At 46.0% G+C, this 25,365-nt stretch overlaps 1 protein-coding gene across 2 annotated transcripts in view; it reads right to left on the minus strand.

The window, feature by feature from the left end:
* Positions 1-620: 620 nt before the first annotated feature.
* TAF4 (TATA-box binding protein associated factor 4) overlaps positions 621-25,365 on the minus strand; it is an 809,251-nt gene continuing 784,506 nt past the window's right edge. For both annotated transcript variants that reach the window (XM_069650711.1, XM_069650712.1), the window contains exons 14-16: positions 24,005-24,061; positions 23,773-23,892; positions 621-1,213 (exon numbers count right to left, since the gene is read on the minus strand). In XM_069650711.1, coding sequence (XP_069506812.1) covers positions 1,046-1,213; positions 23,773-23,892; positions 24,005-24,061 — 345 coding nt within the window. In that variant the 3' untranslated portion in view covers positions 621-1,045. The remainder of the gene's footprint in view (positions 1,214-23,772; positions 23,893-24,004; positions 24,062-25,365) is intronic.

Raw genomic sequence — 25,365 nt, forward strand, 5'->3', positions numbered from 1 at the left:
TGAAAATATAAAGAACCAATTAGTATATTTTGCAATAAAAAAATAGGTAGAAAGAAGGGACTTTTTAAAAGTCGGCCCACAGCTTGCATACAGTCTTAGCAAAATAATTATGGTTTTACAGAGCAATCTGTTATGTGCCAAAAATGTATGTACAATTACTGACGAAAAACCACCAACCATTATTTTCAACACTTGATTTACTTACATACGCTTGAGAAACGTTTCTCAGATGAATCCTCTCAAACTTTGATTTCATATCTACGGTTCCATTTCAGCTAAAAATACACAGTGCAAGTAAAATATATTGATGCTGAAAAGATTTTTCACTTTACTTTTAGACTTTACAGCTTTACAAACTGCAGCTAATTTAAATTCTGCTGTTCTTCCTTTTTTATATACTTATATATATATATTTTCTTACAGATGGCAACAGCATATTGAAAAGTGGGCCTCCTGTTCAGAATTTCAGGATAAAAGTGAATTTAAAATAAATAAAAAAAGGCTTTGTGGCAAAAACTGAAGAGCTTGAACAAGGGGTAGAGGGAAGAGTTATAAATAGGGCAGGGATCAGTTTGTTTTTGCCAACTGAACGCAACACAAAAAACTCTGTAAAATGAAATGAGGTCATGTGCTGTAGACATATTTATGTAATAAATTTAGTTAAAATTGAACTAAAATGCACAATAAATGTTGCAACTGCTACAGATCTAAACGAGGGTGACAAATTATTTGCTGAACGATCCTTCTCAGTCTTTAAATATGGCTTGTTTGGCTAGAAGGCCACTCAAGAGATGAGTATAGATTCAAATGTCCTTTAGTAATATCCACAGGCCTTTGTTGAGTTCAGTCGCCGGTACAGAAATGTACTGTCTCTCTTCAGGCTAAAGATTTTTGTTTATAAACCAGAATATAAAACTGTTCTGTGTAAAGAGGTTTCGGTTTCTTTCGACATCCCATCTTCGAGTTATAAAAAGGCAAAATCTGCAAAGGTAGAAAAGAACGTCCCCAGGCGTTTCCATCAAAAATGCCTTCATCTTTCCCATTACTATTTGAGGAATGCTTTGTATAGCAACAGTGAATGGCTTGTCTCACGCTCGTTCTCCAAGCAAAATATAAGGTCCCTGAGGTTAACCCGCGTTATCCTTTGCCGTGTGAATTGTCTATTGTTTCCCGAACTGCAGCTTCCCGACGTGGTCGTAGTTGTGTTGGTTACCTGTCAAAAGAAAAAATTACGAAAGTCAGAGCACTTTCAATTTTCCCGGAATAAACATTGGCCACAGTTATTGTCATTGTGCAGGTGGCTCAATACAGGAAGCATTCCATGACCCTGCGGCATCGTGCTCCCACCCAACTCTCAGGTATTGTCCAACAATTGCACACTAGCTGTATGTATAGGTGCCCAAAAGGAGTCACTATGTAAACATATTAAAAACCCTACAAAAAACTATGCAAACTAGCAACCGCCGTCTGTGCTTGGTATTGGAAGGGAGGTGAGCGGGAGTGCAGAGAGAGGCTGAGAGCAGGACACTCTTTCTCCGTGAAAGAGATGGGTCGCTTCTGGAAGGTTCAAGAAGGTTCCAATATAGGAGTACATCATCTACAGCTAACAATGTAGCATTACACTTATGGTTTAAACTTTCTCGAAAGTAAAACCAGTTTTCATGTCAAAATGTGCATTGTCTGCAATAAACATTCTTGGGCCCCTACCTCAGGGCCAGAATGCCAGGACAAAAAGAAAAACACAATATTTTGCCTGGGATTCCAAAGCACATGCAGTCCATGCTCCACAATTTAGGACTGCGATAGGGCAATCAAAGTGTTACTAATATTTTTGAAATATTACATAATGTGAACCAAAATACAATTACTGCCATATAAAGTCACAACCGAATTTCCCAACCTTAGTAAGAATGCATCTGCTAAATGATTAGATTAGGTCAAGGAATCTGGAGACTTTTTACAGCCATAACATCAAGGTATTAGACTTGGAATATAATTCTACCATGCCGCACTCTTTTGGCCTCCTCTACCTTTGGTCTACTCCTTAGTATTCATTAAATATTACTCGTACCACACCTCCGAGCCTACCCGCGCCGCCTACCCATGACCACCCTGCACATCTTCTATCCCCACAGGCCAAGCCAATTCGATCCAAATGTGTAGTGCAATGCATATTTGTATAAAGAATTTCTCCACTGTCAAAAATAAATACAGCTGGACGTCTCAATGCTACTACTACATTACAACAATGGTTTTCAAATACCGCCCCTCATTCCCAAGTACTGCAATTAATATTATGCAGCATATGCCACTGCATGTAATTTTCAGAGTTAATTTACCACCATTGATATTTTTAGACCTGCATAAGGTTCAGTAGGTTACCAACTGCAGAGAAGGCATTCCACAAAAAAGGACACTGACCTCCAGAATGCTGAGGTCTGAAGTGGGACACAACTAAAGGCTCAATGCTGCAGATCGGACTTTCTCATGGGGGCAGGGCCCCAGCATTTTTGGCAAGCCAACTAGAAGGCCACACATTTGAATTTCAATCATCTGGAGCTCCTGAAGGAGCTGACAGGAAGGCGCATGAAAGAATAAGTTTCAGTAATTAGGGCGTGACAGGCTGCATTAGGACTTAAGGCTAGGGCATTAGGATTCTTAGAAGGTGCAGATGGAATTTGGATTTCTTGATGGTTTAATCCATCTGGGTCCCAAAGTGTACTCCTAGATAGACAGACACATGGTAAAAAACATTATTAATGTCAGCTTTGACAACAGGTGAATTGTTATGATCTGTTGAAAGCAGTTTGCTTTCAAAGTACTCTGTTCCAATGCGTCAAAGACACCACTGAGATCCAATAGGATCACCACCACGGGACATTCTTTATTCAAGACCACACCTATTTTCTAAACATTTTTCACCAATGCCACCTCTGTGCCATGAGCTAGACGTTATCCCGACATATACACATAAGCAAGCGCTCACATGTATGCGTGTGTGAAGCAGTAGTGTGATAATTCTAAGACTTTGACTAAATAAGGACGTTTAGAGAGAAATATATTTAGACATGTTAATGGGTGCTCTAGCTTAGCCTTTCTCAAATGTGATTACGGCAGGTATCAAAGGATGTGAATAGGGTCCTGAATCACATCACTGTTAGGAAAGATTCCTCTTTACTGCACCTTTACTTTCTTTTCATTTCTATGGACCCCCAAACCTTTGCTTTCATTTTTTAATCTGACCTGTTCTTTGTACAGTGCAGTGACAACACTGGCTTTTTCTCATCTGTTATGGGGAAACCGACATGCCCTTCATGCTGTCAGTACTGGGAAACATTGTTTCCCTTAGTCTAGTTACTTTGTTACTACTTTCAGTAACTTGTTATCACTTGTGGTAACTTTATCATTGTACAATGCAGTACCGATGGGGTACACTTTTTCTTTTACGCTAGACTTGCACTCAGAGGATTTTTGGTTACTCTAGGTGTGCTAAATGGACAAGCCGATGGCAGAAGTTACTTTTTCCACGTTTTGGGACTTTTAGTTTTAGCCTTACTGCGTTAGGCTACTAAGTGTGGCTAGTGGCCAAACATGGCCGTGTCATGAGATTTTGCACTTGTCCTTTGGCCATCGTGTCTGTGAGCCTTCATCCTGGCCTGTGAGGCCAGGAAAATCCTTATATGGACTTCCAGTGCCCAGGGAAAGCAGAGGCCTTTGGCGGGCTATGTATGTTTGCTGCCAGGAAGTGGGCTGGGACTGTCTGGTCCCAATCCACATACTGGTGCTAGTGTGTCTGGGTGGAATGAATGAGTTTTGCCTCCAGTGGTCCTGATTGGACCACTTCTGGGGTGTGTTTGTGGAGCAGATCTGTCATTGGCTAATGGGGCTACTGTTCTTACCTGGCTTTTTGGAAAAGAGTGTTAGGGAGAATTCTCATAAATGAGCTAATCCGTTCACCTTAGAGACCCACAGCAACTTTTCTGGATTTTGAGGACTTGATTTTTTTTTACCTGGAAAGAGCGTGAGCCTTTTTTTACCACTCTTTCAAGTATATGTGTGTTTTACTCTTGTGTTCTTTGATTATGGAGTTTTAAGATAACTCCATAGGCATCTTTTCATGTGTGTTACACAGCACCCTTGGTGCAGTGACACAGGGATGTCTTTTTAGACTTCCCAAAGGTTTAAATACCTTTTCTGGGATAAACTACTGTTTCCCAGAGAATGTACTGTTAAATTGACTTTACTAGTCTTTTTTAAATTCCTAGACCCAGCACACACTATCTTCCTATAGAGTGTTGGAGGGGTTACCTAGTATCCCCTATGTCTAGAAACTCATGTAGCAGTCAAATGCTACCCTTTCCTATCGAGATGGCTGGTGGTAGTGGTTTTACAACGAACATCCATAATTTTTCCCGATGCGAACACCAGTAGGCAAAAATCGCGGGAGCCATGTTTTTGAAGATGGCGCCTTAATTAAGCCCCTTTGTTTAAGCGGGTCACTGTCTTCTTTTTTCACCATTTCTTTTTGGGAAGGTCCTAGTGTTGGTCCCTTTGTTTCTATGCCTTTGGCAGGCTTCAGGACTGAAGACCGCCTCTGGTGCCTGAGTGTCTGGGGTGGGCAGGAAGTGAAGGAGGTGCCCGAAACTCCTTGTGCTTAGTCTCTTAGGAGACCCAAATGCACTCTGGTGCGATTGGCTGGCTGACTGTCCGGCAAAGATAGCCACCCTGCTGGGTGAGTGGCAGCTACGCTGGAATGAAAGGGAGAAAACTGTTTAAAAGGCGAGTCTCTTGGACTGGAAAGCAGAGTCGATCACTGGAACGAAATAACCCGAAGACGAGCTGGAAGAGGACGGCTGCTGCAACTCCTGGACTGTTAGTTTGCCCGGTGAAGCCCTGCAGCAGGTCCGAATCGCAAAGTTCATCTCGACAGAGAAGCCCCTTCAAGGACGACTTCTTCCTTTTGAGTTGGTGGGACCAATCAACTCGTAAGCAACCTGGATACCATTCTCGGAGCTAGTTAGGATTAACCAGGGGGAAGGACACCAGCTTGTGTGCTTGACAACAGCTACTGAAACCGAATATCTTCCATTTTGCCAGCTTGTTTGACCAGTCCCTGTGCAGTGCAGCAGTCTCTCAACGTCCTCCCTCTTGTCCCCACTACTGAGGCTCAGGAACAGCGAGATCTGCAGGAACTGCCAGGAACCAACGTCTTCAGCTGCATCTTTTCTTCATATTAAGTTACTGTGCCAACCCGATAGAGAGAACTTGCCTCTCACGGTGAAAGTTTGTGGAACTTTCTCAGCTTGCAGGCCTAATCAGCATGTGACCCAACATATGATTCTTTTTCGTACAAACTACTTCTGAGAACTTTGGCAAAGACTTTACTGTTTACTACAAGAAGGGAGTAGTTTCTTACATGTAACTCCATTTCTCCAGGGTTGGTATCTTTCATGGATTCACATGCTGTGAATATCCCCAGTCAGGCTGGGAAACCTCAGTCACTTTAACCTAGCGTTTTCCTATGGAAAACTTCAACACTTTAGTGTCCTATCAACATCCTTTTTGGGTGCTTTAGGCCCCACCAATAGGATGTGTGGTATTAATAGCCCCGTCCCATGGCTTCCCTCCAGATTTTAAGCTCCAAAGTAGAGGAAACCCGAAACAGGTTTGCCTACAGGAGCGGCCAGCGGGCGCATGTGAATCCATGAATGATACCAACGGTGGAGAAATGGAGTTACAGGTAAGAAACTACTCCCTTCTCCAGCATTGGATCTTTCATGGATTCACATGCTGTGAATAGATTACATAGCAGTACCACCCATGCATGGAGGAGTGTAACAGGCAAACCAATAAACACTTAATCACCTCCATGAGACAACAAACCCATCAAGTGAAAAAGTTCAAAATAAATACCCCAAAGCTGCGAGGCTTACATTATTGGAACAGGCGTTGCAGGACTACACGCCCCACCTGCACATCATCCACATGCTGCTGCCCCAGACAGTAATGCCGGATGAAAGTATGCGGCACCGCCCAGGAGGCCGCCTGGCAAATATCCACCAGCGGAATACCCGACCATAACGCCACCAACGAAGCCATGGATCACGTCGAGTGAGCCTTAGGAACTCTCCTCAAAGGCTTCCCAGATTTCGAGTGGCACAACGATATTGTAGAGGAAACCCAACATGAGAGTCCTTGCTTGGAGATAGCCTGTCCTTTGTTGGACGGACCATAAGCCACAAACAGCTGCTTTGACTTCCTAAAGTCCTGAGTGCGATTCAAATAAAACTTTAAAGCCCTCTTAACGTCCAGAGAATGCAGTGCCATTTCCGCTGGCGTAGATGGCGTAGCAGAAATCGAGGGTAAAACAATAGAAGAGAGTTTGTGAAATGCCGTCAGCACTTTGGGGGTAAAGTGTGGGTTAGTGGCCAGAACAATCTTGTCCTTCAGAAATCTCAAGTATGGAGGGTCGATGACCAGTGCCTGCAACTCTGATATCCGCCTGGCCGAAGTAATTGCCACCAGAAAAGCCACCTTAAATGACAGAAACTTTAATGGAGTCGTCGACATCGGTTCAAAAGACTGTTTCATCAAAACTGAAAATACCACATTAAGGCTCCACACCGGCACAAACCTCTTCATAGGAGGAAAGGTTTGAAACAACCCTTTCCAAAAATGTTTCACTAACCGATCACTGAACAGAGGAGCAGCATGTTGCCTCCTAGTGTACCTAGATATCGCTACCAAATGCACCTTAATGGATGACAATGCCAGGCCCCCCTCTGCCAAATGCAACAGGTATGGGAGAACCTGTGCCGCAGAAACGTTCAAAGGTTCAACCCGACGGTGGGCCTTACATCATTCGCAAAATCTTTTCCATTTAAGTCCATATGAGATATTTGTGGAGGGTGCCCTTGCTGCCTCCAAAATCAGTCAACAGTCCCAGGAAACACCTAAATGGCCGAACTCTGAGTGGCCAGGAGCCAAACCGTCACGCTGAGAGATCCGGAGCCGCCCCTAGCCGAATCAGCTCTTCCATCGAAATATGAAGGAGATCAGAGAACCACGTCTGTCTGGGCCAGAACGGGGCCACCTGAATCACACGGCATTGGTATCTCTGAATCCACTGGAGGGTCTGCCGAATGAGCGGAAATGGGCAGGTGGGGGGCCAGGGGGAGTGGGAGATGCATACGCGAACCGGCCCGTCCACAGGAACGAAAACGCATCCCCCAGAGACTCTTGCTGAGCACCTCTGCTGGCGAACTCCTGACACTGCTTGTTTTCTACTGTTGCAAAAAGATCCAACGGAGGATGCCCCCATCGCCGGAAGATCATCGAAACCTGCTGCTCCTTCAGCTTCCACTCGTGCAGCTGGCCGGCATCCCTGCTAAGTGCGTCTGCCTGAACATTCAACACCCCCAGCAGATGATAGGCCACAATGCTGCTCTCTTGAGCCAAAGCCCACTGCCAAACGTCCTGCACCTCCTTTGACAGGACCCTGGAATGTGTGCCCCCGTTTCCTTAGATAAAACATTGTGGTGGTATTGTCCGTCAATATCGTCACCACCGATCCACGTATGCGCGGCAGAAACTACTTGAGGGCCCAGTGCACCGCTCTCAACTCGAGGAACATAGATAGATCACCCCCCCACCCCTCCCCCCCCTCCCCCCCGAGACCACAGTCCCTGCGAATCGGCAAGATGAGCCCCCCCATCCTGTCTGAGAGGCGTCTGCCACAATCGTAAACTGGAACTCCGGCTCCAGCAACGGCATGCCCTGCACCAGATTGGCCATGCATGTCCACCAGCGAAGAGCGTCCACCAGACTTCTGTTGACCACCAACTTGTCCGACCATAACCCACAACTCTGCGCCCATCAGTCCGCTAGGAACTCTTGCATCAGCCTCATGAAGAGACTACAATTTGGCAGAAGCGGGATACACAAAGCCATGCCATCCAACAGCAACATGTAACTTCGGACCAACACCACTGCGCCCTCCTTCCACTTGCCTGCTTTCTGCTGCAACTTCTTGACATGCTCGCTGGAGGGCTTCACCAGAAACACAAATTCCTTGGACGGCGTCAAAAATGATTTTTCGAAGTTGATGGCGAACCCGAGTCGTTGCAAAAGCCGCATGATTGCCACAAGACTGTCTTGCGCCCTCTCCAGTGACAAACCCCTCACCAACCAGTCGTCCAGGTACGGGTATACATAATGACCCTCCCGTCGGAGGAACGCTGCCACAGGTGCCAAACACTTTGTGAACGTCCTGGGAGAAGACGTCAAGCCAAAAGGGAGGACCCGAAACTGGTAGTGTTCCTCACAGACTACAAACCACAAAAACTTGCGGTGCCGTCGCCGCATTGGAATGTGAAAATATGCGTCCTGTAGATCCAACGACGCCAGAAATGCGTCCGGCTGCACCGACCAAATGACGTCCTGAAGAGTGAGCATCTTGAACTTCAGGCGTTGCAGAGTCTTGTTCAACGCCCGAATATCCAGAATGGGTCTCCACTTGCCGTTGGGCTTCTTCACCACGAAGTAGTAGGAATAAACCCCTTGGTCCCGCTCTGCCATTGGCACAGGTTCTATTGCCCCCTTCTCCAGCATGAGAACCACCTCCTGCCGCAGGATTCAAAGATGCAGCTGTAAGAAATACACCGGTGGAATAGGACCCGGGGGACACCTGAACGCTAACGCCTGGCTTAGATGCACCGTGTCCAACACCCAGCGATCTGATGTTATTGTTCTCCACTTGTCCACGTGCATAGCCACCCTACCCCCTAGCAGATTGTCCATAAGGCAGTCATTGTTGCGGTTTAGCTTACCTCCCCCTAGAAGCCGAGGACTGCCAACACCTTTTTTGCTGAGCCTGGAAGTCTCGACATTTCTGCGCCGACTGGACCGACCGTCGAAACCCTTGAGAGGAGTAACTGGATCGACTAACCACGGTCCCTGGTGGATGCAAACTGGGCATTACCTGAAGCACCCCGGAACGGTCGAAAGGGGAGAAAAGAGCACCCACTCTGTAAGGAACCTAAGGACTTAGCCGTTTGTGTCCTCCATCTCTTTCAGGGCTTCATCAATATTTTCACCGAACAAGTGCTCCCCTTCACAGGACATGTCGATGACTTTATATTGTACCTCCAGCCGAAAGTCAGTGCATTTTAACCAGGCCTGTCGTCAAAGCACCACCCCAGTGTTAATTTGTTTAAATCCTGACTCTGCCAGGTCTACAGCAATATTCATGCTGTGGTTGAGGCCTCTTCACCCTCACGCACCAAAAGCATGGCGTCCTTGCGGTGCTGCTCCGGCAGATGTTCTAGAATTGGGGCACGCCGATGCCACATTTCACGATCATATTGGGCCATGATCGCCAAGGAATTTGCCGCTTTGACAGTCGTCGCCCCAAGCGTCAAAACCTTCTTCCCAAAGGTGTCCTGCTTCCTGTCCGGAGGCATAACGCACTTGTGTTGACTTCTGGCCTTCCTGCTGGATGCCACCAACACACAGACTCGGGCGTGGGCTGGGACACCAAGCATTTTGTGGTAGACTCCGGAGCCTTGAACTTCTTTTCAAGACGACCTTTGACAGGTTGCTCCGAAAACAGAAGGCGCATCGTGCACAGACCTTCCTGCGAATAGGCTCGGAGAAGACAGCCTTCCTCCGCTTGCCCATATGATTGAATATGAAGCAGTCTTTCCACTCCTCTTCTGGTGCAAATCCAAACTACACACATGCCTTAGACATCATGGCGTGGAATGCCCCAATATGATCTGTTGAAGAGGGTTGCGCCGGACTCCAAAGTTGCTCCACCTCCACGTCCGTGTCCCATGCATCGTCCCTCGTCGGTGAAGACGAAACAGTAGACAAAGTGTCCTGCGGAACACACTATGGCAGCTCGCCTTCTTCTGGATGCGACTGGACAGCCTACCCCCACCAGCAATGGCAATGACAACCGTGCCGGAGGAGACTTCCATGGTGTTACACCAGGCACTTCGACCACCGGCACCGTCGGAGTCACATTCGGAGCAAGCAACCTCGCATCCAGCTGCCCCAACAACTACTGAAGCGTGGACAGTACTTGTAATGACAAAAAGACTGCGGTTAATCAGTGGATAACCGGGCGGACCAGCTCCCATTCCACTCGATGTCTAAGGCCCCACACTTTGTAGCCCAAAGCCGACGGGCCCAGCACTTGATCCTGGTCGTCCTCAACCTCAGATGAAACTGAAAAAGTCGCTGGATCCTGATGCAGAATCTCGTCAGGAAGAAGATAATCAAAGGCGTCGGACTTCCACGCCCCTGCTCGTCGACAACAATCCTTCCGTTTCTACTTGTGTGGACGAGAACAGCATCGGTCCAATATCAATCACTGTCGTGGATGGCGCCTACGACACCACTGTCGACGAATGGACCGTAGACTGCAGCCCAACCGTCGACGACGGATCCACAGTCGATGAGGTCATTGGCGGAACCACCTCCCTCGGCGTCGACTTCACTGGAGACCTTTATTTCTTGGAAGAACTGGACCGGTGTTTGGAAGACTCCCGGCTGGACAACTTCAATGAAGATTCCTTCGGCTTGGCCAAGCCTTTCTCCCACGCCGTCGACTTCTCGGCCCTACCACCAGACCACTGGGAATGGTCCAATCGACCATGCTTGGACAAAGAGGTACTCGCACAAGCTGCTTGCTTGATGAAGACTTTCTGCTCTTCCCCACCACCGACACTGGCAAAGCAGGACAATATTTCTTCGCCGGAGGTTTGGCCGCCGCCACACAGTGATGTTCCGCGGACTTTACAGCCCGCTCTGAAGACAGACTCCGGGCCTACCCCACCTCCGAAGCCGGGTAGTGCCCTCATTGAGCCAACACATAAGCCGCCGATTACAGTCCTTCAGAGTCTTCTGCAAGAACCCCGGACATATCTCGCAGGTCTCCGCCGAGTGATGGTGGTAAAGGCAGTAGAGGCAATCCAGTTGACCGTCGCCTTCGTACACCTTCAAGCCACAAATAGAACAAGGTCGAAAAAAAGAGACTTTTTCTGAGCCCCCGATGCCATCGTAGCTCTCGATACCAAAAACGCACATGCACAAACACGAAGAACACGAGGTGATCCCAACAGTTTGGAGACGGTTGAAATCTGAAGGGAAGCCGCAGGGGTGGGGCTATTTTTACCACACGTCCTATTGGTGGGGTCTAAAGCACCCAAAAAGGATGTTGATAGGACACTAAAGTGTCGAGGTTTTCCATAGGAAAATGCTAGGTTAAAGTGACCAAGGTTTCCCGGCCTGACTGAGAATATTCACAGCATGTGAATCCATGAAAGATCCAATGCTGGAGAACTGCTCTTTCCTATACAAGACACTAGTCCACTGACTTTGGCCTGGGCCTATTGAACTGAATCGAGTCCTCTAGTGAACGGAAACTATATGCACTGCCTAAGAAAGTATTTGTGATCTATTCTATTAACTTGTTCCTTTGCATTCCTATTTAAAGTGACTGAAATGCTATTTTGCTCCTATTTCAGGGGAGCCTAATTTACTCAGAAACCTATTGGTTTGGGATTGAAGTGTATTTGTGTATGATATTAAGTTGCCTCCTTCTAGTGAATGTTTTCTAAATTACTAATAAATCAATAAGCGTTTTACCAAGAAACCTTGAGTGTAAGTGTCTACTTGAACCACTGTGATTGAAAGACCTCCGTGTAATCTCTTGTACTGCTCACATTCCCTCTTGAGATGAGCCTGGCTGCTCAGCTCAATACCACAAACTGGTACAGACTTATACCAAAGGTTGGTTTTGCTTACACCTGTAGTCCTAAATTGTATGTGGTGGTCCCAGAGGGTACTGCATGCAATTCTGCCTAACAAAGAGGACCCCTGCACCCACTCTAGAGAGATCCTAAGGAGCCAAGACTCCTGTCCAGCTACAAGACTTGCAAGTAGACCATGGACCTGTTGGAAGAAGGCTTGGCGACCAGCTTCTACTGCTGCCCTGGTAGCGCCCTGTCCTGTGGAAGATCTCCAGCAGTCCTGCGAAGGAGCTGCGGCCCTTCGAGTGGAGTAAATATCCCTTCTCAACGTCAGCTCAGAGTCCGGCGAAGAAGAGCCTTCAGAAGTGCCCCGGGACCTCCCTTTGGCGGACCAGCTTTGAGTTTGGGCTACCGACGTCGCTGTTCTGAGTTGAGGCCTGGAACTTGGGGGATCCTCAGCTTGTGCTACTAGATTTTCCTCTGTGACATCTTGTGGTCCCAGCATCACAGGGACCCGAGATAGGAGGGAAAGTCTGACAGTGACAAGCGAGTCCCATGAATCGGTGGGCATCGTCCAAAATTACTTATCAGCGCCCATTACTATCCTGAGAGGGGCCCTGCATCGAGTTTTGCTGCAGTCTTCCACTGAGAGTCCTTGCACCTGCATCAGACATCGACCGGATCAAGGGCCGAGGCTGACAGTGGGAAAAGCGACCTTGGACCTTCAACTGACCTGGCAGGTCACATGAAGAATCAGAGTACAGGGGGTGAGTTATAGTGATACTTACCTGCCCCCTAAACTCCCTTTAAAATTTGCTAACTTTAACAAAATATTTCTAACACTTTAGCTTTGTTCACACAAGCAATCCGAAAGTTGGGAAAACAGTAATTTTATACATGTATCTAATTTTCAGTATTGTGTGATAATATTACCGGTTAGTAGTAATTTTTCACTGTCTGTTTTGGCCATAAGTAAAGAAGTAATTTTATACCGGATTGTCTAAGTGTAATCTTCGACTGCTGCACTGTGTGTACTCATTATGGACACCTTACAAGCTCTTCATCTCGAGACTTAGCCTAGATCACTGGACTAGCTAGCTAACTTGACCTTCTTTTGCTACAGCTCCCCAGAGTTTTCCTTGTCACAATATAGGTTGGCCTTCTAAACATCTATCCACCAGGCCAGAGTATAGAAAATCAGTCCTAACAATCTCTCCTGTCTAAAAGCCTAAAAATCAAAAAAGAACATTCTTTGAGTTTAGGGCAGGTGCTTAAAGTTTGTTGAAAATATTTCTTACATTCCCTTTATTGTCCGTAGAAATAAACATCAAATTGTTATATAATGTCTCTCTACCAATTTCTGGCATCATGAGGGGTCTTTGACTCAAGTATAACTTTTCATTAAAAGGTGGAAGATTGTCCTATGCAAATATTTCAGTGGCCTTATGTTATTTCTCTTTGAACTCTATTGGATCCCAGTATTTTTGCTTGTTTTGAAACCTGTACTGACTTTTTGGAGGGAAGTCAAGTCTTGCTAGACTTCCCTGGCCCGTTTTACTCATTGTTACAGGGAAACTGACTAGTCCCTAACACTTCAGTACTGTCTCTCTTTGTGAATTCGTGTATTAATTGCAAACATCACCTAACAGTGAAGTGCAGTAAGGGTACTTTGAATGCTTATAAACTGGCTTTTTGGTTACTTTTACAATGCGCCTAAAACAAGCTGGTGGCAGCTGCAATATTTTTACCATTGTTATTGCATTGTTTGTGTTCTTTTGCATTTAACTTAAATAGTTACTAAAGGCGGCTAGCACCAAAAGATGGCTGTGCCACAGGGTTTTTCAATTGCTCTTTGGCCTTCTTCCTGCCTTCTCAGTTCAGGAAATGCCTTATAAGGAAATCTTTTTCCCAGGGAAAGCTGTGGCTTTCGCAGGCTAAGGGTTGGTTAACTGTGTGTGGCCACTGGCTAGTCCCAATCCACATCCCTGGTGTCTGAAGGTCTTTTGCCAAGCAGATGATGTGGCTAGGGGCTTGCATGATTGGATAGTCACTGCCAGTTTGAATGGTGCAGATCCTTACCATTGTTGGGCGTGGGCTTGCTGCAAGCCAGATCGTAGATAAAAGAAGGGCATCATCATTGGAGCCAAGTCCTCTACAAAGAAAAGCGACCTGCTGATGACCCGAAGAATACCTCTGCAGCTGACCAGCATCAACTCCAGTGTTGTCCCGGTGAAGCCCTGCTCTTCTGTTCCGTTCTCAAGAAAGCCTTTGCTAGAGGACGAGTGGGAACAGCCAATCTTGACCCCTGCTTACGGATCTGTGCCGACTGAGAAGAGTGAGCCCTTGGAAGTGTACCTAGACCAACTGGTGGACTGCCCAGCTCTCTTGGGCTACCTCGCTGCAGCCGTTGCCATTTCAGGTACAGCCTTGGAACTTCTGCAGATCTTCAGCTTGTACTACAAGTCACCTGCTCCTGCATTTTCAGCAGTCTCACACCAAGGAACACTGCTGGAACTGCTCCTGTGTTTGCCGCCTGAAGATTGCCTGTCGACACCTGCCGCCTGACGTAGTGACTCCTGTTGCGTCATTTCTTCAATCCCTTGAAGTCTCCCAAAGTAGTCTGCCCCACAGAAGTCTTCATCATTCCTCACTCGTGTGTTCTACTGGAAGCGGTCTAGGAAAGATTCCTGTGCATCGTGACCGAATTAAACTAAATTGTGAAACTGAAAGTGATCTCTGCACCCACGAACCCTGAGCTTTCCTCGACCAGACCAAGCGTTGAAGATTGTGCCCCCAACGGATTCTGGAACACCAGCAGTGGTCTCTGGAAGAATCAGAGTCATGGGCGGTAAATTCCCGTTTCCTTCCCCCCTGTCCTCCTTTGGGTTACATGGTTGTAAAGTCCTGAACCTAACTCACTGTTACCTGAACTTTAGAGATGGATCCTGGGTCAAGCCTCCCTCCCTAAACCTTACATAGTGTGGCGAGATGGAGTCAAGTAGTTACCTGAACTTTATCTAACTTTCTGGCTCTTAGTAATCATAACCACTGTCACCTCAAATCTCTATATAAACATACCTGAAAAGTAACTACTTTGGAACTGGGGACATTTGGGCACAAGTGGCCAAACCATCTTAGGGTTGGACTGTTCTTTTATTATTCTAAAGAGTTATTTCTATTTGTATGCGTCTAAATATTTACCAAAGTTTCACTGGTCACTGAATCACATGCTATTCTATTTTTTCCTAAGGGAGAATGTATATGGGATACATTACTCACCGTAATCGTGTTTCTGATGCTTGTATCTGCTTAGATTCACATGCTATGCATAGGCCGAGATCTAGCGGAAGCTGCAGAGTATTACAGTTTATGAAATTCGAAAAAGGGACGTTGACAGGGCGTGCCAGTGATACTATCACTATTGTGACGTCCACTATACCCATGGTCCTTCACACATCGAGGTCCCGCAGATTGTTTTGTTTCTGACATGAGGTAGCTTGAAGGGTAGCGTGAGTACAAGTGTATCCAAGCAGATATATATCAGAGAAGCTCATAACATCTATGCACCTTCTCTCAGGGGAGGAAGGGTGGGAACATGTGAATCTAAGTAGATACAAGCATCAGAAATACGATTATGGTGAGTAATGTATCCCTTCCGAGGCTTGTGGATTCTACTTAGATCACATGCTATGCATAGATTAGTAAGCAGTGTTAGGAGAAGGTGGTGGGTTGTGAGAAGGTTCAGCGGCAAATAGGTGTTTTAGAACCGCTTGTCCCACCTTTGTTTCTGCTTTGGAATGACTGTCAATGAGGTAGTGCTGAGTAAAAGTGTGCACTGAGCTCCATGAAGCTGCTTTGCAAATGCTGTCCAAGGGGACATTTGCGATAAATGCCAGAGTAGCTCCTGTGATTCTTGTGAGGTGAGCTCTTGGTGTGAAAGGCAGTGTCTTGTTTGATAATGAATAGCATAATTGTATGCATCCGACTATCCATCTGGAGATGGCATTCTTGGAAATGCGGTCTCCTTCTCTGCCTGGTGCTACGGAGACAAACAGTTGGTCTGTTTTCATAAGCGGTCTGGTCTTGTTTACATAGTAAAGGACTGCCCTCCTTACATCTAGTGTATGGCGTTTTACCTCAGTGAAGCTTGTTGGATTCTGAAAGAAGGCTGTAAGCTCAATGGATTGGTTCACGTGGAATATGGAAATGAAATTAGGGGAAAACGTAAGGTGCGTACGTAAAACCAATTGTTCCTTGTGTATGACAAAGAAAGGGTCCTGAAGTGATAATGCTTGCAATTCACTAACTCTTCTAATGGAAGTAATGGCCGCTAAGAAGGCAGTCTTTTATGTCAGGTGTTTAAGACTTGACTTCTGCATAGGCTCAAAGGGGGACACATGAGCTATGAGAGTACTACATTGAGATCCCAGCCTGGCGGAGGGTTAGAAATTGGAGGGTGGAGTCTCTTTACTCCTTCCACAAATGCCTTAATGACTGGCACTTTCCACCATGATACTTTACTTTGAGAGGTGGTGTAAACTGATAAAGCCGCCAAGTGGACCGCATATAGAGTTGAATACTCACCCAGAGTCTAGCAAGTGGAATAAATAATTCAGAATCTTGGAATTAGTACATTCTATGGGTTTTATTTCTTTAGACTGGCACCAAATTACAATCTTCTCCACTTGTCGAAATAAATGTCTGGTGTTTGGTGAATGTTCCTCCTTGAGGTTAACCATACAACTTTGTGGTAGATTCAGATGCCCGAACCCTATGATCTCAGAGCCATGCTGCCAAGTTCATTGAGTGTGGTTGAGGGTGCACTGTTATTCCCCTGTATTGGGTCAATAGATTGGTCTGGCACAGGAGTTTGATGGGATCGCACATAACCAGTTTGCACAGATTTTATTTATTTATTTATTGCATTTGGTTATACAGCCAAGCTGTCACGACCTACATCCAGAAACCCCTCTGGCAAGCCCATGGGCCAGGAGGGGTCTTGGCTCGGGTCTCCAACAAACTTAGGCATCCATTGCCTAGGTCCTCTTGGGGCCGGTCCTGGCGCCTTTGGAGCCAGGCTCATACTTAATAAAGACTTGTGTTTAGGGAACTACTTTATTTAAAGTGCCAGCCAACATGGAGGCATTCACATATCTTGGCTCCTTGGAACCAAGCTATACGGTATAGTGTTTTGGGTGTGGTAGCCTAGGAATTACTTTACCTGGACTACTTTCTTGAACCTATTTAAACGACACCCAACTTGGATTACAGGCTTCGCGTTACTTTGCAATCCTGCAACGTGACGTTCACTGTGTTCAGCTGTACCCGCGAACCTCGGAAGAACAGCATCTGTAAGGAGACAAAAGGACATTGTTAGCAGCAGCAGCTTACCTGTAATTCTCATCGTTAGCTGCCCACAGCTCCTGCAAACAGCTTCCTAGGATCAGCGCGTCTCCCGGACCAACGGATCTGCAAAAAAGGAAGGAAACAAGATATTAGAAACTTTACAACATAACGAACTGTGCCGAAAGGCTTACCTCGCAAGTTGCCCCTCAACCAGCATTACCTCGGAATTCCACACTCCGGGCGAGCACCACGATCTATGGGAAAGAAAGGACAACAGGTTAGCAAAGGCAAGGCATCACAGCGCTGCACATAGTGCCTACTTACCGCATCATAGCGCTCTTTACACGCAATCATTTACCGACGAGACCCAATTCAGCCAACGCATCACAGTTGACCTCTGCACACCTTAGGAAGGGAAAGACATTTATTAAACCAAGAAAGGCTTGCAAGAATAACAACAATATACAACAGCAATAACACCTACCTGAAAGACTCCAAACGGGCCGGATTCAGTGAAGTAACTAGATCGCATTCGCCCACAAAGGACAACGCGCCCCTGCCAAGAAGGCAGGACGGAGAGCACACCTGAATAAACAATAAGGTGAGGAGAGGCCCAGAGGGGCAGCAGGCATACAGGGTGGTGGGGGGCTGATTACCCCAGTTGGCCAGTCCTGAACATAGCCCTCCTGTATTACAGGCAGAACTCCCCCGCTGGCCACACCTGGGAACCGCAGAGAAGGATCCCAGAGTCCCTACGGTTGGGTAGCGTCCCCGTGGATACCAGGTGAGCGTAACACAAGCCCTCGGGTATCACACAGTAGGTTACAAGATTACTTAGGTACTTACTTAATACATGTTGGCATATTTGTAAGCATACAGTATTGGTACTTGGACAAGGTTCAAAAGAGATATACAGAAACTTGACATGAGGCAAAGTGTGAACATTTACACAGTGATACACAGACATGCATAGCTTCATAGTAAGGCACAGTAATACAGGTTTACATTCTTACAATCAGTATTTACATTTGCGGTTGGTTTGTGTACTGTGATGTGGCTACCATGGCTGTCTTGCCCACATGGGAGCAACTAGGATGAGCATCATCTGTTCTCTGTGAATCTTGTTCACTACCATGCTCATCAAAGGAGTTGGGGGAAAAGTGTAAGTAAATTTCCCAGACCAGCTCATTCACAGGGTGTTCCCCTTCGAGTCTGGTTGGGGGAACATGGACGCGAAGTGTGGGCATTGCTCGTTTTCTCTTGTATCGAACAAGTCTAGCACGGGGTAACACCACTGTGAGAAGATGTGGTCTACGACACTCGAGTCTAGTTGCCACTCATGTTCTACTGGTATGGGATCTCTGCTCAGAGAGTCTGCAAGAGTGTTGAGTACTCCTGGAACATGTTGGGAGGATAGGAAGATCCCTTGTCTGAGTGCCCATCTTCATACTTTCTGTGCCAGCTTGGACAGATTTGGAGAGTGCGTGCCCCCCCTGCTTGTTGATATAGAACATTGCCGTGGTGCTGTCTGTTAGGATTTGAACCGACTGGTTCGTCAGCTGCGCTTCAAATGCTTGAAGCACTTTGAATACTGCTAGGATTTTCAGCAGGTTGATGTGGTCCTGCGATGTGATGCGAGTCCACAGACCATGTGCTATGTGGTCAAAGTAATGTGATCCCCACCCAGAGAGTGATGCCTCTGTTGTAACAATCGCTTGCACTGCCGTGTCGTGGAAGGGTTTTCCCTTTAACAGGTTTTCCTTTGTCCACCAGTGTAGATTTTGAACTAGTGTTGGCGTAATGACCACTAGATCGTCCCACTGATCGCTTGCCTGAGACCATTGTTTCGTCAACCACTCTTGCATGGGACGATTGCGCAGACGTGCGTGTGGGACCAGGTATATGCACGACACCATCATGCCTAGTAAACGCATTGCTTTGCGTACGTTTATCTTGCGACCGGCTTGATAGAGGTATTCGCCGTAGCAGGTTCTCAACCCTTTACACGGATGGAAAGACTAACCCTGCTTCTGCGTTTAAGACAGCTCCTAGGAACCATTTTGTTGTGTGTGGCACAAGCCTCGACTTTTTCTTGTTTATTGAGAAGCCCAATTGGAAGAGAAGGTTTATGGTACTTTGTGTGTTTTGTTTGCAAAGATGGGGTGATTCCCCTGTGATCAGCCAGTCGTCCAGGTAGGGGGTACACTGGGATTGCCTTCCTGCGCAGCCACCATCGCCAGTACCTTGGTGAACACACTTGGAGCAGACGCTATTCCGAAGGGCAGCACCTTGAATTGGTAGTGCTGGTCTGCTATCTTGAAAGTCTAACACTGGGTGCAAAGATAGATCTTTCTTTAGCACGAGGAAGTAGGTTGAATAAATACCCTTGTTTACCTCGTTCGCTGGTTCGACCTCTATGGCGTCCTTGAGTAGCAGCACGACGACCTCCTCGAGAAGGATGAGTTGTTCTTCCTTCGTTGAATTCCTTTGTAGTGGGCGATGCTTTTTGGATGAGCGCCACACAACCTCCCACCAGGGTTGATAGCACCCACTTGTCTGTGTTGATGGGTGAAGTGTGAAATACGACTTCCTACTGGAGAGGCATGGGAGAGTACTTGTCATTGTTTAGGAGGTGTACCTCCACCTCTGTATGTGGAAGACCTCCCCCAGCCACAAGATTGGTGCTGGCCTCTCTGGAATCCCTGCAAGGCTTGACCATGGTTGTTACCCCAGGAAGAGCCCTGCCCTTGTCCATAACCTGAGCCTCTCAGCGTTTTGGCCACAAAACTGATGAAAATTGCTTCCGCCTCTCTGGCCTGGTGGTTTGTTCATCAGATGGCCTAGAGACTTTAGGGTATCATATTCCTCCTTGGAGGACTTAAATTTGTCTTCTACGGCTTTCCCGAATAAGACGTTGGGTTCCATTGATATATTAAGGAGTGTAGCTTGGTTTTCAAGTTTGAAGCCAGACTGGCGTAGCCAAGTGTGGCGCTTGATGATGGTCCGTTCGGCAATAATCCTGCCCGCATTGTCTGCAGCATCTAGGTTGCTTTTCAGGATGCAGCTGGATGTTGCCTTGCCATCTGCTGTTACCAGGGCCAGTTGTGACTTCAGAGGTTCGGGAGCAGAAGCTATCAGTGTAATCATCTCGTCCCATTTGTGGAAGTTGTAGCTTGCCAGCAGTGTCGAGTTATTGGCGATCCTTGTCTGGAAAGTGGCTACCTTTCTCCCCATAGTGTAGAGTTTTTTGTCTCCTTATCGGGCGTGCCTCTGATGAGGCCAACTGTGTTCCGGCCCTTTTACGAGTCGTGGTAAACACAAGCAAATCTGGCCCCGGATGTAAAGTGGGTCAGATGGCGCTGGACGGAAATGTTTTTCAACCCGTGGGTTGACTGCCCGGGTATGGTTTGGTGTTTCCAAATAAGGTTGAATCCTTCTTTGGACACATTGCAGAATAGGAATGAATTGGGTGGCAGCTTTTTTGTCCCCCAATATATCTTCTACAAAGTCTTCATCGAACTGAGTCTCTTGGGTTTGGATTCCAAAGTGTTCAGCTGCCTTTATAAGCATATCTTTATGGAGTGGCCGATTGTCAACTGGCGAATCAACCACAGGCGTGTCCAGTTGAATTGGTGAGGCTAGGTTATACACCTACTCTTCCTCTTCATCATAATAATGATGATGATCAGTCTTGTGAAATGTTTTGGTGTCATCAGTGTGTGTGTGTGTGAACATCATACAGATCACTCTGGACTGGTTCGACTGAAATCAAAATAGGAGCAGTGTGTGGACTTGTCCATGTCAGACTTCTCATGATTGGGGCTCTTGGAGGAGTGTTTCTTTGAATGTTTAGACTTAAGCAGGCTCTCAGGGACATGCTTCTTTACTAAGTGGGATAAATTAGAGCTTTTAGAGCTTACAGACTTTTGGGGTGTCTACTTTCGATGGTGGGACGGGCCGAAGCCTCGTCTTCTGGCATTCGGTCGATGTTTTGGGCACAGCATCTGGCTTGTCTTGACTTACGGGGCCTGTCGTGAGGCTATCGGGACCTTGAGCGCTCCGAGGACAGGGATTCTGTGAACCTCCCCCTTGACGCCGTGTGTGGGTGTTTGGTTGACGATATCTAGCCCCAGGCTGTGTGTTAAGTGCTGGGGGTCGTGAGAGTGCTTCCGCCACCAGTTGTTGTCCCCGTAACAGAGCCGCCGGCCCGTCTTTTGGGGTCGGGGCTCGCACTTGGGAACCTGACGGTTCCCCATCGCCTTCGCTGTCCGTAAAGACTGTGACGCTGCCATCACTGGAGGCTCCCTCCACGTCCATGGAGGACTCGCCTGCATGGCATGATGGGCTGGGCCCCGCGTTTTGTTCTTCAGTCTCAACATGTTTTTGGCTTGAAGAGCTTGCAGGCTCGTCAATGCCCCACGCCGTGATCCCGTGCTAGACACAAATTGCACACCCAGTGCTGGTCTAACCAGGGGAATTTTATATTACACGTGGGGCAAAACTTAAATGGAGTGTTCTCCATGTTTATGTGAAAAGGCAGCCAGGCGAGAAAGGAGAGGATGAAGGGGAAAATGCATTCTACAATGTCCACACCCCACTCTCCCTACTGTGGGGCCTAGGCCAGGAGCGGCCTTTCAAGGCCGAAAGGGTCAGTCTAGTCTGGGGTTTCTTTCAACGGTCGTCCTCTCCACTGCATCAATGAAGTAGTCTAATTCGGCATGGAGAAAGGACAGAAAGAGTAACTAATCATAATTTTTCAATAGTAAATGGCATTAGCCGAAATGAACTCTGCAATTAAGCGTCCATCATAATGGCAGAAAAAAAAAAACACGACGCGTGAAGGACCATGGGTACAGTCGACGTTGCTTTGAGTTTCGAAAACAACAACTGTAGTACTCTGCACCTTCCACTAGATGTCGGTCTATGCATAGCATGTGAGCTAAGCAGATTCAACAATCCTCAGAAATGTGTTTTATAAGGGTTTTATGTGACAATATTTAACTAAACGCGTCATCTACTTACCTGTCTAATGAATTACTGGTTTTGCTCTGTGTGGACTCTTAGTCCTAGACCATTCACACACTCTTTCTGAGACTACACCTTGCAGCTCTGCCACCTTAGTTCGATTGGGTTTGACTGACCCCTCAGTTTCCTGTCTTTCCCTTTTCACCGTAATAGGGTGGCCTACCAAAATTGCCCACCCCTGCATCTTCCCTTCTGGACGATTTTGGAAATCCATCTTAGCACCTTACAATGGCCCCATTGTGGTTAGGGTTAGAAAGATGCTGACAGAGATGGATTTATATAGCTTCTGTAAAAATGTGCTTGGTAAGAAATTTTGTAGCAGGCGCCTTAGTTTCTACTACAATGTTTACTTCTAACTCAGTCCTTTTTCCAACATAACAATGACACAAGTGGATGATACTTGAATAATGCAAAGGTTAGAGACAAACATCGAGCCAGTAGAGGCCCTGATCAGACACTGCTTACAGGGATGTTGACAACTGGACAAACCTGGATACCTCAAAAACAGAGCTCTTAATTCTGGATGACAAAATCACCTGCAGAAAACCAGATTGGAATGCGTTCATGTGGCTCTTTATAACACCAAACTCTTTGGTGAAACACGTGGGTCCTGGAAAATAGCTTTTCCCACCAAAGAAAGAATTGTCATATTTCTTAGCTTCCCCACTGCAATACAAAGCATTGCATTTAAGCAAAAGTGTTTGACAATTTGAGCTACCTTAAGAGTGTCAATAAATCATGCTAAAATCAATTTTAAAAATTGACTTAGATATGGATGCCTGGTAATTGAGCAAATTGTAAAATGTTATCTTTAGTTTTTGTAAAAAAGTGCCAATTAAGGTGCCATTAATGACCTTTTAAAATTATACAATAGAACCAAATTTGTTGGCGTAACAAAATTGTCAAATGATGTTCCCATCACCTTACATATGTATATAAATGAAGAAGTTCCTATACTTTATTTTTTTAAATAGTTCTAATACCATCATTGAATATGTAGACCAGATCTGTATTCGTCATGACCAACTTAAACCATGAAAATATTTTGTTTTGCTTAAAACAGATTAGGCACGTTGAACGATTAAGTTATGGACGGGTGTAAAGATGTTTAATGTTATCACTTTATGCTACACCTTATTCTTAGAGATTGATTAAATGTCAACTTAAAGACTGAGGGTATTGAAGTGACTGGAAATGTTTGAGAAAAGGCTATCCTATTGGAAGGTAAATCAAGCAAAATGGATACTCCCGTCAAACCTTTTAAAAAACAAAGAAAGGACTTCCATAAGAATACATTTTTCACATTTAAAAAATGCGTGAATCGTCTAGCAATAAAAAGTCTAGTAATATGGTAAAAAGTGACACGTAGTGCTATCACCATTTCTAGCACATTTCCAGACGTGTCACCACCATAATAACCTTTATGTAGACCTTTAAGTACTTTAAGAATAATTTCCCACTCAAAATTAAAGCACTCCGATTTACAGCGTGCCTTACAATCCACGGTGAGGGGGGGAAAAGCCAGTGAATATGAGCTCAACAACTGTCTGCTAGCACCAGTACTGGTTAAACTGGGTTGTAGCACCACTGTGCATAGCTACGTTAGAAACACTTAACAGCTGAAAATAAGTATAGGACAGATTACCTCTGTCCCAGTTCCCGGCCCCGGAGAATCCACTTTCCGTTTCTTCCTGGGGCCGATGGCTGCTAACGCTGTTAAATTGGCATCCCTCTGTCTCATCTGTGCTAATTCCTGCTGCTGCATCTGTGGGTTCAAGACAAAGCAGAAAAGTCAATATTCTGAGGCCAAACAGCTCACCAAGCAACTTTTACAACAGGATGGGTGGAGTGCGTGGGACTGAAAAAGCTGCTTGTACCTCCTTGGCTTTCTGTTTCAACCGAAGCTGCTCTGGATCTTCCTGCCGCGATCGAGACTGTGAACAAAAATAAAGATGTTTTATGACTCAAATATATTGAAAAGCTAGCAGGTTAATGGAACAACTGCAAAGCATTAAACACTTTTTGCAAATATGTTGGATCATCAAAATCTACAAAATAAATACACTTTGTCATTCCTACAACTGTTTGAGTACACAAACGACACCCAAATGTATTTTTACAATAAAATGCAGAGTGTTATCTGCAATAAAGAGAAAGTGCAGAAAAGAAATGGGGGTGGAAAGGTTCTTTTGTGGACAAGGTCAGGAAATGGTTTACTTGCTTGCATGGAAAAAGCTCAGCTGTTCATCTTAAAACTTTCAGGTCAGAGGAAAGGCATATTTTGATGTATACTTAGTGTGGCAGCATCTCCCAATCATCAAGCACTCCAAACAAAAGAGAAAACATGTGCAGTGCTGCCAACTGGCCAAAAAGGGTCATTAAAAATAAGTTGGGGTTTAGAAAGGAGAAAACTTTACTGCTCTGGTACGGGAAGAAAATGCAATGTTAGACAATTTGTGTGAACAAGCACCTCTGGTTTTCTTTCCTGTTGGACTGTGCAGATTTAGCATTTTTAAATAACATATTGCTGTGTCATATCACGTTTTATTGTAATTTTTCAAGCCTCTCTGGCCTTTGGAGTGCAGTCCGTCCAAGTTTTCTCTCTACATTATATAATATATATTTTTTTTCAAGGAAAAATCTTTAGTTGCAGCGATGTTAAGGTGAGAACTTAATGCAACACAACCCCTGAAATTCAGCTAAAGCCACCTTAACTTCGCGCCCCCTGTTGCGCAGCGTATGACCACAATGATGACATCACAGATCACATCACTAATTACATGTTATATGAGAAGGAACAAGTTACTTACCTGTAACTGTTGTTCTCCAGCATGGGTCTGGCATGGATTCACATGCTCATGAATATTCCCCGTCGTCAGGCTGGGAATCCTCGGTAAAGAAAAAAACAGTATCAGTTTCGTTTCTGATCTGTCTTTCGTAGTAATAACCAATCACTGGTCTCTGCGTCATACTGACCACAGCCAATGACTGCCCTCTACCTAAGCACCGCCTCTGGCAGCCATCTTCAGATTTGGAAGCACGTGAAGTGGCAGTATGACCAAGTGAAGAGCCGCAGAGGGGTAGGCGGGAGGGTTCGCATGTGAATCCATGCCAGACCCATGCTGGAGAACAACAGTTACAGGTAAGTAACTTGTTCCTTCTCCAGCATGGGGTCTGGCATGGATTCACATGCTCATGAATAAAGAATACATAGCAGTACACACATGCACAACCACGG

This window comes from Ambystoma mexicanum, chromosome 3p (assembly GCF_040938575.1).
Source record: "Ambystoma mexicanum isolate Mex_15411 chromosome 3p, UKY_AmexF1_1, whole genome shotgun sequence".
In the NCBI taxonomy this organism is placed as follows: domain Eukaryota; kingdom Metazoa; phylum Chordata; class Amphibia; order Caudata; family Ambystomatidae; genus Ambystoma; species Ambystoma mexicanum.